General features: G+C 44.5%; 1 protein-coding gene across 2 annotated transcripts in view; it reads left to right on the plus strand.

Moving 5' to 3' along the window:
* AXDND1 (axonemal dynein light chain domain containing 1) overlaps positions 1-12415 on the plus strand; it is a 54568-nt gene that overhangs the window by 34700 nt on the left and 7453 nt on the right. The window contains exons 17-20 of one of the 2 annotated variants that reach the window (XR_012247720.1): positions 5936-6029; positions 10134-10345; positions 10425-10503; positions 11821-12035. Coding sequence is in view for 1 of the 2 variants with exons in the window: in XM_073643260.1 (XP_073499361.1) it covers positions 5936-6029; positions 10134-10345; positions 10425-10503; positions 11821-11931 (496 nt within the window). In the remaining variant the exon portion in view is untranslated. The remainder of the gene's footprint in view (positions 1-5935; positions 6030-10133; positions 10346-10424; positions 10504-11820; positions 12036-12415) is intronic. The other variant, XM_073643260.1, reaches the window with a different exon arrangement.

Consider the following 12415-nt stretch of genomic DNA (forward strand, 5'->3'; position numbering starts at 1 on the left):
TTATGCTTGTCCGTATAGTGCATAAATCCTACAATCTAGTGGAGTAATAACCCCTAAAAATGGGCAGCACTAAGACATCAGCCATTATAGAATATTAAATATAAAAAATATAAATTTTATTATAAATCTCAAAAAGGTAAAAAGTATATGTATACCAATAGTCAGACAGTAACATCACATTACATAAAAATTAGTAGATCAATGGTGAGGACACAGCAAACTAGAACATCAACATGGACAATATGTGCAAACAGAAACATGTAGGGGTAGCAGAAAATAAATCCATATATGTTGGTAAGTAGAGAGAGAGAGAGAGATAGATAGATAGATGGATAGATAGAGAGAGAGAGACACAACTCCTAACTTAAGAGAAGATAATCATAGACACTGATATGTTATGACCACAAGATGGCGTCAGAGTAAAGAAACGGTATTCACATGGTATCATTACGAAAGTTTAAAATCAGGATATGTATAAATACAAGTGAACTGACCATTATAATGGTGAATGATCACCTAACATGATGCAGTACAAAGCTTACCCATGTAGTCAATTGCCCAAGTGGCATCCTCAGGGAGCTTGATCTACTAATTTTTATGTCTGTCTATTGGTATTGTAAGGCAGCGCTTGTCATTATCCTGGGGGATACTCGCTTCGCTGCGTCAATCAATGCACACCACCAACTACTTTGCCGTGTTTCACAGTCCACAGTTTATTACACTTCATAAACCGTAGTTCACACACATAAAGTCCACGAGCCCAAGTGGCAGACAGGCCCACTTGGCTCCAAATACAGCCTTCAGCAAGGTAATACTATAGCAATGTCCATATCACAAAGTGTATTACCTTTGCTGGCTTACGGCTGCTTCAGTCCTGTTCATACGCCACCACTGTGGCTCTACGGCTTCCCACACGTGGTCTCCAGCCGTCACTCCCTTTAAGGTTTACTGGCGTATTACACATCTCATACCCAGGCTTCACCTTCCAGGACGCTTGTGTGGCACTCCGAGGCTTACTGGCAACCCCCACACTCTCACACAGGGATCCAGGCTTCACCTCCACCGGAGTCCACCAGGCCTCACACGAGCGGTGTTCCCCCACACACACAGGGAACAGCCTCGTGCCTCTCACACGGTGCCCACACAGGAGCTCCCAACACCCAGGAACTCCTACACACCGGAACACAAAGGGTTTATATATACTGCAGCACACACACCCACAGATAGGACCTTAACTGTGTGAATAAGGACCTGTGTGATGTCACGGTCATGTGACCAGTCAGTTAAAGGGGAAGGTACATGGTCCTTCAAACACACTGAACCATTAAAGGGATGTCTGCTACATCACATATTCCCCCCCTCTGTTCAAACTTGTGGGGTTGAACACATAATATACACAAACAGTCTATATCCCACAGTTCACACTTGACCATGCACTTGACCCTTGCATTGTCCTGCCCCTGGAACATTAGTCATTGACATTAGCCCACTCCTTAGGGACCTACCATCTGTCAATGTCATCGACTCCGTCAAGTCACATTTCCGGGTCGTAAACTTGTCAGACTTCCCTCGCTCCCAGAGGCTTCCCCGCTCCCAGCGGTCAGTCGTAACCTTGTCAGGTCTCCCCCGCTCCCAGCGGTCAGTCGTAACCTTGTCAGGTCTCCCCCGCTCCCAGCGGTCAGTCGAAACCCTACCAGGTCTCCCCCGCTCCCAGCGGTCAATACAACAGTGTGACTCCACATGGTTCCGTCCTCTATTGGGTCGATTGTATGGGCCACTCAACCCTGAGTCACTGGAGGTCTCACTACCTCCAAACCCACTCCCAGGACATCTTGAAAGGTCCCGAACCTCAGCTGTTCTGATATTTAGGGAGCCCTTTCTCTGTCTTGTCTCACACTCTCTAGACGGCTGCCATCTTCTGCTGCTCAGATGATGCTGTCTATCCACTCGCAGTCTAGCGAGATTCAACTTTTCCACCTCTCGCAGGTAGGTCACTCGGTACTCCACCAGCATGCTCATATCTGCAAGACTTTCTTCCGTTCCTACAGCGTAGAACGACACCATGCTGTCTTCATCCGGCATCCAGTCCCGACGATCACGTGGACTGCTTACTTTTACCACACCAGACTTCTTCACCATCATCTGCATGGCTCGTCCATTTCTCCCAATGAGCTCTCTCACCAGAACACGAGGCACCCGGATGACCTCTTCACGCAGACTGTGAGCCTTTCTCATCAGCTCCAGTTGTCTAGCAGCTTGCTCCATCTTCAACCGGAGAAACCGCTTCGTGCGAATACATCGCCAATGTATGTCACTCAGGATCGCCACCCTCTTCACTGTGACTTCAGTCGTGGACAGGACCACCAGTTGTCTAGCCTCTGAGGTCAAGTACACCTTACAGGCTCCCATGGCCTTCTTAAACTCTGCATGCACGGACTCACTGGTGCATTCTTCCCTCAAGTCCTCGGGTACATCTACGAGGCACTTGTACCGAGACGTTTTGGTCTCACCAGTGGTTTCCAGACTATCAACCAGCTCAGGTTTCAGGGACCACTGACTCCCAGCTTCTTCACCCTGGATGCTTCCCCTGAGCTGACTCACAGCTACAACTTCACAACTTTTCGTCTTGACCACCTCCACTTCACCTTTATCTTTCAACACCATACTCTTAGCTCTCCTCAGGTCCACCTTCTCATGGTCTAAGGGAGGAAGTGCAACATGTTTGTCTTTTCCCTCCTCCAAGGAGACCTCGTTCACCACTTTGCTAGGCGACCTTTGAGCTCTAAAACTTCTCCTTCCAGCTCAGTTACTCGCCTCTCAGCAGTCCATCTCTGAAGCTCTTCCTGCTTCAACTGCTCTTCCAGCAGCTGAGCTCTCTCAGACCTCTCCGTCTCCAATGCGCCCACTCGGCTCTCAATAGCCAGTCTCTCACACTTCTCTTGCGTCCACTGGGCTTGTAGCAACTCCTTGAGCTGCTTGATCTCGGCTCCGACATCCACCGAACCCACATCACTCGAGGAGGTATCTGCTTCATACCTCCCATCACCAGCAGTCAACTCCTGGCCCTGGTCTGTGGCTTTTCCGATGGACTCCTCCATCTTCCCTCGCTGAGCTTCCATCTTGCTGACTGTTTCCTTAAGGTACGTCTCCGCCTTCTGGAGAGTATCACAGGACATCTGTAGCTCCTTCACCTGAGCTTCCAGATCTAGGGTCTTTCCCCGGAGATCATCATTCTCCTCACGAGTGTCTTGCAGAGTGGTCTCAACCACTTGGCGCACTCGCTCTGCACCCGTCTTATCCTCCTCTAGTTTTTCCTTCACCTTGAGGAGATCCTCATAATCTCTCTTACTCTGTTGCAGTTCCCTACTGCGTTCACCACACTCCTTCTTGGAGTCACACAGCTCCTGGCTGAGCTGTTTGCGCCGTCGTTCTAGGATTTGTTTACGTCCAGAAACACCATCCTGCCGCGCCTCCTTCTCAAGCTTCAACTGCAAAACCTCTTCCTTGATTTTGCGGCGGTCCTCCTTAATTGCGTGGAACATCTCCTTCCACTGGACAACTTCCTCGTTGCTTCCCTTTAGATCTCGCTGTAAGTTCTTCACAACCTGGTAGACCCTCTGCCGTTCAGACTCCAGGCTCCGCTGGTCTGAGGACACTTTCTCCAGGTCCGTCACCTCCTCTTCTGCCTCTGAAGGAGGATCCACACTTGACACAATGGCACACACCATTACATTTTCTTTACTTTCACTTTCAGCAAAGAGTACAGGAGCAACCTTTTTGTGGCCCCTGCGCCGTTTACGACGAGAGGTGGACTCTCTCCCCTCGTCTAGCCCCTCCTGACTGACCTCTCTTTCTACTTCCGTAGTGTCACCGTCAGCTATGGGGTCTGTGTCACTCCCCATGGTGTTGTGGACTACCAGGTCACCTCCCACTTTGACTTCACCCCCTTCCACTGGAGCTACCCCGTTATCAACGGTCACCTTGTCATTTTTAGGAGGTACCCACCCACAATCATCAACAATTTCCAGTTTTCTACACTCCACACTCTTGTGAAAATCCGCCCCCTTTTTAACAACCACACCTGTAAGGGAATTTTTACAAAAAACATCAGCGACAGCCTTAGGACTCAGTTCACAAGATCTCTTACCACCTCCCCGGGCACTCTGGGACAACACGGGCGCACCCGGAGAGTCCATAGAATGGTCCACTGCCGCCATTCTATACGGTGCCCACAGCTCCTGCGGTTCCCGCACCATGTCCTGTGAGAGTTTCTCAAATACCTGCTCCGGTCCCAACCGGCCCTTCAAACGCTCAATAGCTCCAGACACCTCTGTTGCTTTGCTCACAGCCATCACGGTACACTGTTCACACTTGAACTTCACCGCTCTCCCCGAAAAAATTTTCGTGGCCCCGCCGAGCCACAGCAAAACAGGATTTGAGTGCGATGTCAATCTTCGCAACCCCGCCGAGTTGCAGCAAGATGCTTTGAACTTCGTGAGCCCTGCCGAGCCACAGCAAACCAGGTTTGAGTGCGACGACGACCTTCACAACCCCGCCGAGTTGCAGCCAGATGCTCCACCACACTCGTCGCCCTGTGCAGTTGCTCCCAGCAACCAGACTGCAGCTGCCCCTAGCAACCAGCCTGCAGCTGCCCCTAGCAACCAGGCTGCAGCTGCCCGCACTCTCAAACCACATGTAAGGCAGCGCTTGTCATTATCCTGGGGGATACTCGCTTCGCTGCGTCAATCAATGCACACCAGCAACTACTTTGCCGTGTTTCACAGTCCACAGTTTATTACACTTCATAAACCGTAGTTCACACACATAAAGTCCACGAGCCCAAGTGGCAGACAGGCCCACTTGGCTCCAAATACAGCCTTCAGCAAGGTAATACTATAGCAATGTCCATATCACAAAGTGTATTACCTTTGCTGGCTTACGGCTGCTTCAGTCCTCTTCATACGCCACCACTGTGGCTCTACGGCTTCCCACACGTGGTCTCCAGCCGTCACTCCCTTTAAGGTTTACTGGCGTATTACACATCTCATACCCAGGCTTCACCTTCCAGGACGCTTGTGTGGCACTCCGAGGCTTACTGGCATCCCCCACACTCTCACACAGGGATCCAGGCTTCACCTCCACCGGAGTCCACCAGGCCTCACACGAGCGGTGTTCCCCCACACACACACAGGGAACAGCCTCGTGCCGCTCACACGGTGCCCACACAGGAGCTCCCAACACCCAGGAACTCCTACACACCGGAACACAAAGGGTTTATATATACTGCAGCACACACACCCACAGATAGGACCTTAACTGTGTGAATAAGGACCTGTGTGATGTCACGGTCATGTGACCAGTCAGTTAAAGGGGAAGTTACATGGTCCTTCAAACACACTGAACCATTAAAGGGATGTCTGCTACATCACAGTATACATATACTTTTTACCTTTTTGAGATTTATAATAAATGTATATTTTTTAGCTTTAAAATTCTATAATGTCTGATATCTTAGTGTTGTCCATTTCTGGGGGTTATTGCTCTACTATATTGTAGGATTTATTCATTTGGGAGTTCCCCATTCCCTAGAGGGATTATGGTCTTTATACACACTCATGGTTTCGGTGACATACAATACTCTGTATAGTGCGTGTAGCAGAGAAAACAGTCATTGTATTAAAATGACAGCATGCAGACCAGCAAGTAACACATCGCTGGAAACATGGTCCCTACCTCGTGCTGCTCTCAGATTACACAACAAAAACCTGCTGACGGATTCCCTTTAAACTTTGATACGCCTGTGCATAATTACCTTGGTTTGGACATATAAAAGTACCAATCTGAATAGTCGGCATGGCAGTGTGTTAGAAGATCTGTTTAGAAGCATTCAGGCTATTATTCCTGTGATTAAGCACAGTAACTTGTATCTATGCAGAGTGAAAATGGAGGAGGTCCTGGAAATGTTGCAGCACTGGGTACTGACCACTACGAGCGGAACAGAGAGAGACGATCTGCAGCTCACCCAAGAGGTCTGAGTGCGTAATTACTACAATCTAGAGTAAAACAATGGATATCTCATGTTTCCAGTCTAGTTATCGGCTATAGTTCAGCTTTCAATTTCTATACAGCACATAATATGGAAGCTTGAAATCTAAGGCCTCATTCAGACACGTCTATGATTTCTCCCATACCATCCTTGTGCTTTTCTTGACTTTCACTGACCCATAGACTTGTATAGGTAATTTTGATTCTAGACACTGATCAAAAAGTGACATGTCTCTATATCCACAAACAACATGGAGATGTGAACTGCTCTAAAGATTACAATGGTTACTTGTTCTATCTGTAAAAAGCATGGATAGAAAGCATGCGTGAAAAACATATGTCTGAATGAGGCCTAAAGAGGATAACCACCACAGATGTATTCCCATAAGGATAGCAGGAACTATAAAACTCAGTCTACACTATCCCTGCCTCCTGCCCATTAGAGTATTTTATTGTTACATATACTTGCACTATATCTGATCTATTTTGTGGAAGGAATTGAATAAAAATTAGGTTTTAAATATTATTATACCCCATTACTGCTACATAGTGATTTTTTTGCAGATCGAGTTGTAGTTTTGAATGACAGCACTCATTTTATCATATAACGTACAGAAAAACTGGGAGAAGAATTAAAATGGTGTGACATGGTCCCCACCCCCACTGTTATTTTTAGGATTTTACAACGTTCTTCAATTGGTAAAAATGACCCAGCAACATGTTTCTCCAGGTTGCAGACATAACAAACTTGTGTTTTTTTTTTAAATTTTAGTGGTTTAAAAAAATTAAGAACTTTGCAAAAAAAAAAAAAAAAAATTGGCTTGTGTCGTCATTTTCTGGGACCCATAACTCTTATATTTCCATCAGCGGGCCTGTTCTCTATGTGCTGAGCTGTAGTTCTCATAGCAATACACTGTAATACCATAGCATTGCAGTGTATTGTGAAACTGACGATCTGCTATGAAGTCCAACCACCGGCTGGACTACATGTGAATTCTAATATGGTGGACATTGAGATCTTCGGTAGTCACCCTGATGTCATTTCAATCAATCAACACCCCGAAGTCATGTCGCAAGTTGGAGCTGATGTCCGTCAGAAGTGATATCCAACATGTTAAAGGTTTTCCAATTTCAGAAAACTCCTGTCCTGTCTGCAGTTTATTAAAGAAAAAAAAACTTGCTTCACTCACCCTCCCCCGGTCCAGTGTTTAGTCTCTGTTGCTACTCGTGATGTTAGCAGGATCTCTGTATTCTTTTATACATTACCCAAAAGGCACACTATTTTAGTTGCATGGGCTAATAGGAGACAGGACATGCTAAGGATAGGTCATCCATCTTAAAGTAGAGCACAAGCTCTTCAGCTGAGATGTTATCTCAGCTTTGATATTCACACAGTGGCCCCGATTCATCATTTGCATTTTTTAGGTCACTTTTCTATTTTGTTGTCTAGATGTATTCACTGATGTCTATTACGCCAAATTCATCAAAATGGCACTCAAGTTTTATGAATTTAGCACAAAGTCCAAAAAGGGCTTCTTTTCTGTCATTATTAGTGTTGAGCGAGCACTAAAATGCTCGGGTGCTCGAAGCTCAGGCCGAGCTCACTGTGATACTCGGGTGCTCGACCCGAGCAACGAGCCCAATGTTAGTCTATGGGAGACACGAGCATTTTTGCGGCAGCACCCCCGGCAGTCTGTAGAAAGCCTAAAAAGTGCCCAAAACGATAGTGACAGTGCTCAAATGACATGGAGACAGCATGGGGATCGCCCCAGGAAACATTTCTGACCCCCAGGTCACTGCTGTCAACAACGTGGTCAGAGGTATTAATACACTTTTAAGGGCTCACAATAAAACGTTCAAAAACGAAAGTGAAAGTGCTTTCCTGTGAAATATGTTAAGGATAGTGTTGAGCGATACCTTCCGATATCAGGAAATATTGTATCGGATTGGATCGGACCGATACCCAAAAAGTATCGGATATCGCCGATTCCGATACCGGAAACCAATGCAAGTCAATGGGACACAAATATCGGAATGAAAATAAACCCTTTCTTTCCTTGTAGGTTAATTCTACATGAAGTAAAACAACTAAGAATAATGTAGAATGTATTATGCGAAAAGCCGGCAATTCAGCAGCGGCATTCACCGGTACCCGACAATTTACAACAGAAAGACTAGAGCATCACACATAGATTAGATAGATAGAAACATGTCAGTCACATATATATGAAGTACAGTGACAGTGTTGATTACTGTACTTGTCATTTAGTGTAAAGGATTTACTTAAAAAAATATTAGTGTTTTCATGCACCGTCTCTTTAAAAAAGCCGGCCGGCAATTCAGCATCTGTACCCGACAATTTATAACAGACAGAATAGAGCTTCACACATAGATTAGATAGATAGAAACATGTCAGTCACATATATATGAAGTACAGTGATAGTGTTGATTACTGTACTTGTCATTTAGTGTTAAAATAAAGGATTTATTTTAAAAAAAATTGACCCCCTCCCAGGTTAGAAACACCAGCCATCAGCCGCCCCAGAAATGGCGCATCCATAGGATGCGCCAATTCTGGCACTTAGCCTCGCTCTTCCACGCTGCCCTGGTGCGGTGGCAGGGGGTAATAGGGCTGGGGTTCATGTCAGCGCCAGCTGCCATGAAGCCCAGGTTAGTAATGATGGGCGTCTATAAGACACCCCCATTACTAACCTACAAAGTGTTAAAAAGAAAAAACACACTACACCCAGAAAAAAATAATTTATTTGAAATAAAACACCGCACACACTCGCAGGCATCGCGCAGACATCGCACAGACACCGCGCACACCCGCAGACATCGCACAGACACCGCACACACCCACAGACACCGCACACATCGCACAGACACCGCACACACCCGCAGACACACGCACAGACACCCCGCACACACTCGCAGACACACGCACAGACACCCACACACACCAATCATGACGGGCTGATCGTCTGGGAGGTGACGCTGTGCGGCCAGCCAATCACTGTAATGCCCACAAAAAACATGGCTGCGGCATTACAGTGACTGGCTGGCAATCCCTGCATGTTCATTGGCTCTGTAAAGAGCGCCAAACATGCAGGGCGGAGACGCGAGCTCCCGCCCGAGTAACCCGGAAATGCTCGGTGCTCGCCGAACATCCCGAGTAGCGTGATGCTCGGGCGAGTACCGAGCAGTGTCGAGCATGTTCGCTCAACACTAGTCATTATCCATTTTTGAGCAAATAAGCACATCTTTTTCAAAATGTCGCAAGAGATGTGGCTTTTTGGAAACATGCATAAAACTACACAAAAAGGGGACTGGAGTAGAGTTCCGCCAAATTTTGCAACTTTTTAAAATAGTGGCAATTGATGAGTCAGGCGAAAACATTTCAAGTCACTAAACTCTTTCCAAGAAGCGGAAAACAAAAAAAGGTGAGCACATATAAAATAGACAGAAAAATGAATTGGGTGCAAATAAAACAAAGGCGCAAAACACACCCAAAATTAGACAAAAAACAAGTGCAAAGGCAATGATGAATCGAGGCCCCTAAGCAAGACAAGCATTTTTATTGCCCTCTAAGGAAGATCAGCATAAATAAGTAATTAAAAGTGCTGATGAATTTATTTATAATAATGTATTTTTTCATTTAATCATTTTCTTTATGTGCTGTAAAACCTCTTTAAAGGACCATGTCACAAATCCAATCCCGACGCATGTTTCGTGGTCAGATTCTTCAAGGGGTTATGCAATGACGGAAGACTATAGTAGTAAAAAGTCTCTAAACATGATGACACAAACCAAGCCATCTACCTTGGCTTTTTTTCCAGTTATAGTAAAATGAATGGTGTCACTCAAAACTACAACTTGTCCTGCAAAAAAAACAAGACTTCATACGTCTAGGTAAACAGGAAAAATAAGAGTTATGGATCTTGGAAGAAGGCAAGGATAAAAAAGTGGAAAAAATATAAATTGCCTGCATCATTAAGGGGTTAAAGATATTGTTCTGACATAAGAATATACTTTAAACTTAGTATATTACAACATTCTAGAGCTTTGCCTTTTTACAATTACCGCAGGTCACAGGTCTCCATACAGCTATGGTGCAGTACATGGTGAATGTCCTCGAGCTGCTGTCGCCCGACTACCCTTCTGATTCTGATCCTTCCGATACCACAGTTGCTGGGTTTGAAGAAGGAGCGTTGTCAGCTCCAGTTACTTTGCAGCAAATGCAAAAAGAAGCTCTTTCCTTATCTGAAAAAGTGAATAGTTTCTCTTTTTACATTATAAAGTGAGTGGAAGTATACGGTAACTAGCCTAACTTATTACAGATGGCAACTTGTAATGCAAAAATCCTCTCTCCATCACAGATGTTGCCAGGAGTTGGTAGAAAACAACCCTACAGTGGACGAAGATGGTTATGAGTTGAGACAGCTGCAGTCAATTAAGGTAAAAGGCTGGTAACCATATTCTATACTACAGCACTTATTGTGACAATCACATACTCTGTTCATGGAATTTAGATCCAGAGGAAAGAAAAGATCCATATTTATTAAAAACTTATCAATTTTTATTTAGACGGAGTATTAAAAGAATGAATAAAAAATGAAATAGACACATAAACAGAGTGCCCAGTAGGGAGACACCACCATCAATATTATACGAGCAGGAAAATGAACCAAGATGTGAGTGGCGTCCCCCTCACCCCGACGCGTGTTTCTCGACTAGCTTCTTCCGGGGCATGCCTTCCTGTAGGTTCACCTTCCTGCTCGTATAATATTTCTTCTTACAAGGTAATTTTCCTCTTATATATCTTGTGCTCTATGCTTACCTAATTATTTCATGCATGCCATGCTAGTATAATATTTATGTAGGGTTGGTATACCAACATTTGGAGTATTTTAGCATTCTATTTATCCTTTGTATATCTTGTATATTTTGCACTTGGGATTATTTTTCCTCATTAATGGATTAAGAGAGAATTAACTATTAAAGCAGAACGTGGGTGTCAGTATATACTGTGACAGGTGGGAATTTTCTTCATCTACCCTGTGGGGTCACCTGAGTCATTAGTGATACTTTTCCAGTGATGTGGTGGTGTCCCCTTACTGGGCACTCTGTTTCTATGTCTATTTCATTTTTTTATTCATTTGTTTTAATATTCAGTCTAAATAAAAAAAAATAAGTTTTTTATAAATATGGATCTCTGCAACATGCACTTCTTTATTACTAAAGAAGCTGACTTGGGGGATAAAATACACTTTTTAGAATTTTTTTGAACAAAAGTGTATTTTAAAGTGCAAAAAATACTGTACATTTTAAGGACTTCAAAGGAGATGTGGTACCAGATTCTAGTATACATGCTGCATACATTATTAAATAAATCTTAAACCTGATGAAGCTGGTGTACTTCGTTTGAATGTCTATGTTAGATTTGGATTTATAATCCCTTTTGAAAGTTTTCCTGCCTGATATTAAGATGAGCATTTTATGAGTCCAGCTTTTGCTGTTACCTGGTCTCTTAAAAAAAATGCTCATTTTCAAATCAGAATTATATAGCTAATCGGACATAAACTTTCACAGGAAGTACACCAGCCTGGTCAGGTCTAATATATCTATTTAATAATTTCTGCAGTTTATATTGTGAAATCTGGTGACAGAGCTGCTTTAACACAATGAAATATGATTGGTCTCTTGAGTTTTATGAATCCTGCAGGTTCCATTCCCAAACCATAATGTAACATTTTCTTTCACTTTTTCCGTCAGAGTTCTTGCAGTGAATGGATTGAAACGTGCCAGCTGCTTCTCTCAAACATTCCAGATTATGCAGCTCCAACAGAGACGTCAGAAGAATCACAAACCACAGAAAACAAAGAGGTTACACATCATGTGCCTGAGACTACTAAGCAAAGAAATACAGTAAAACTGTTCCACAGGGAAGGAATACCAGCAAAGATAGTTTTGGGCAATGGGAACTGCAGGTGCAAACTAAAACCTCCCTGTATTATTTACCAGGGTATAGCGGTATTATTTGGTACTTGGTTTGCAGCATAATGTGCAAGAAACAAAACCCAGGCTTGATTACCATAAACCATCTTACCTATTGCGTGTTCACATTTCAAGAGGTTGTCCACTACTTTTACATTGACGACCTATCCATAGGATAGGCTATCAATGTCTGATCAGCTGTCATCAGTATCGGAGGCGGCCGCCAGCCGGAGGTACTCACTTGCCAAGCTGCCCCGTCTACTTGTGGTGGCCGGGGCTTGGTACTGCACATCCACCTCCTATTCAAAGCAATACATAGAAATACAGAGTTACAGTGTATGTTCTTAAGCTCATGTGGGAAAACCTAGCTCAA

This window comes from Phyllobates terribilis, unplaced genomic scaffold (genome assembly GCF_046119375.1).
Source record: "Phyllobates terribilis strain yellow unplaced genomic scaffold, ASM4611937v1 Scaffold_8__6_contigs__length_399053987, whole genome shotgun sequence".
Taxonomy (NCBI): Eukaryota; Metazoa; Chordata; class Amphibia; order Anura; family Dendrobatidae; genus Phyllobates; species Phyllobates terribilis.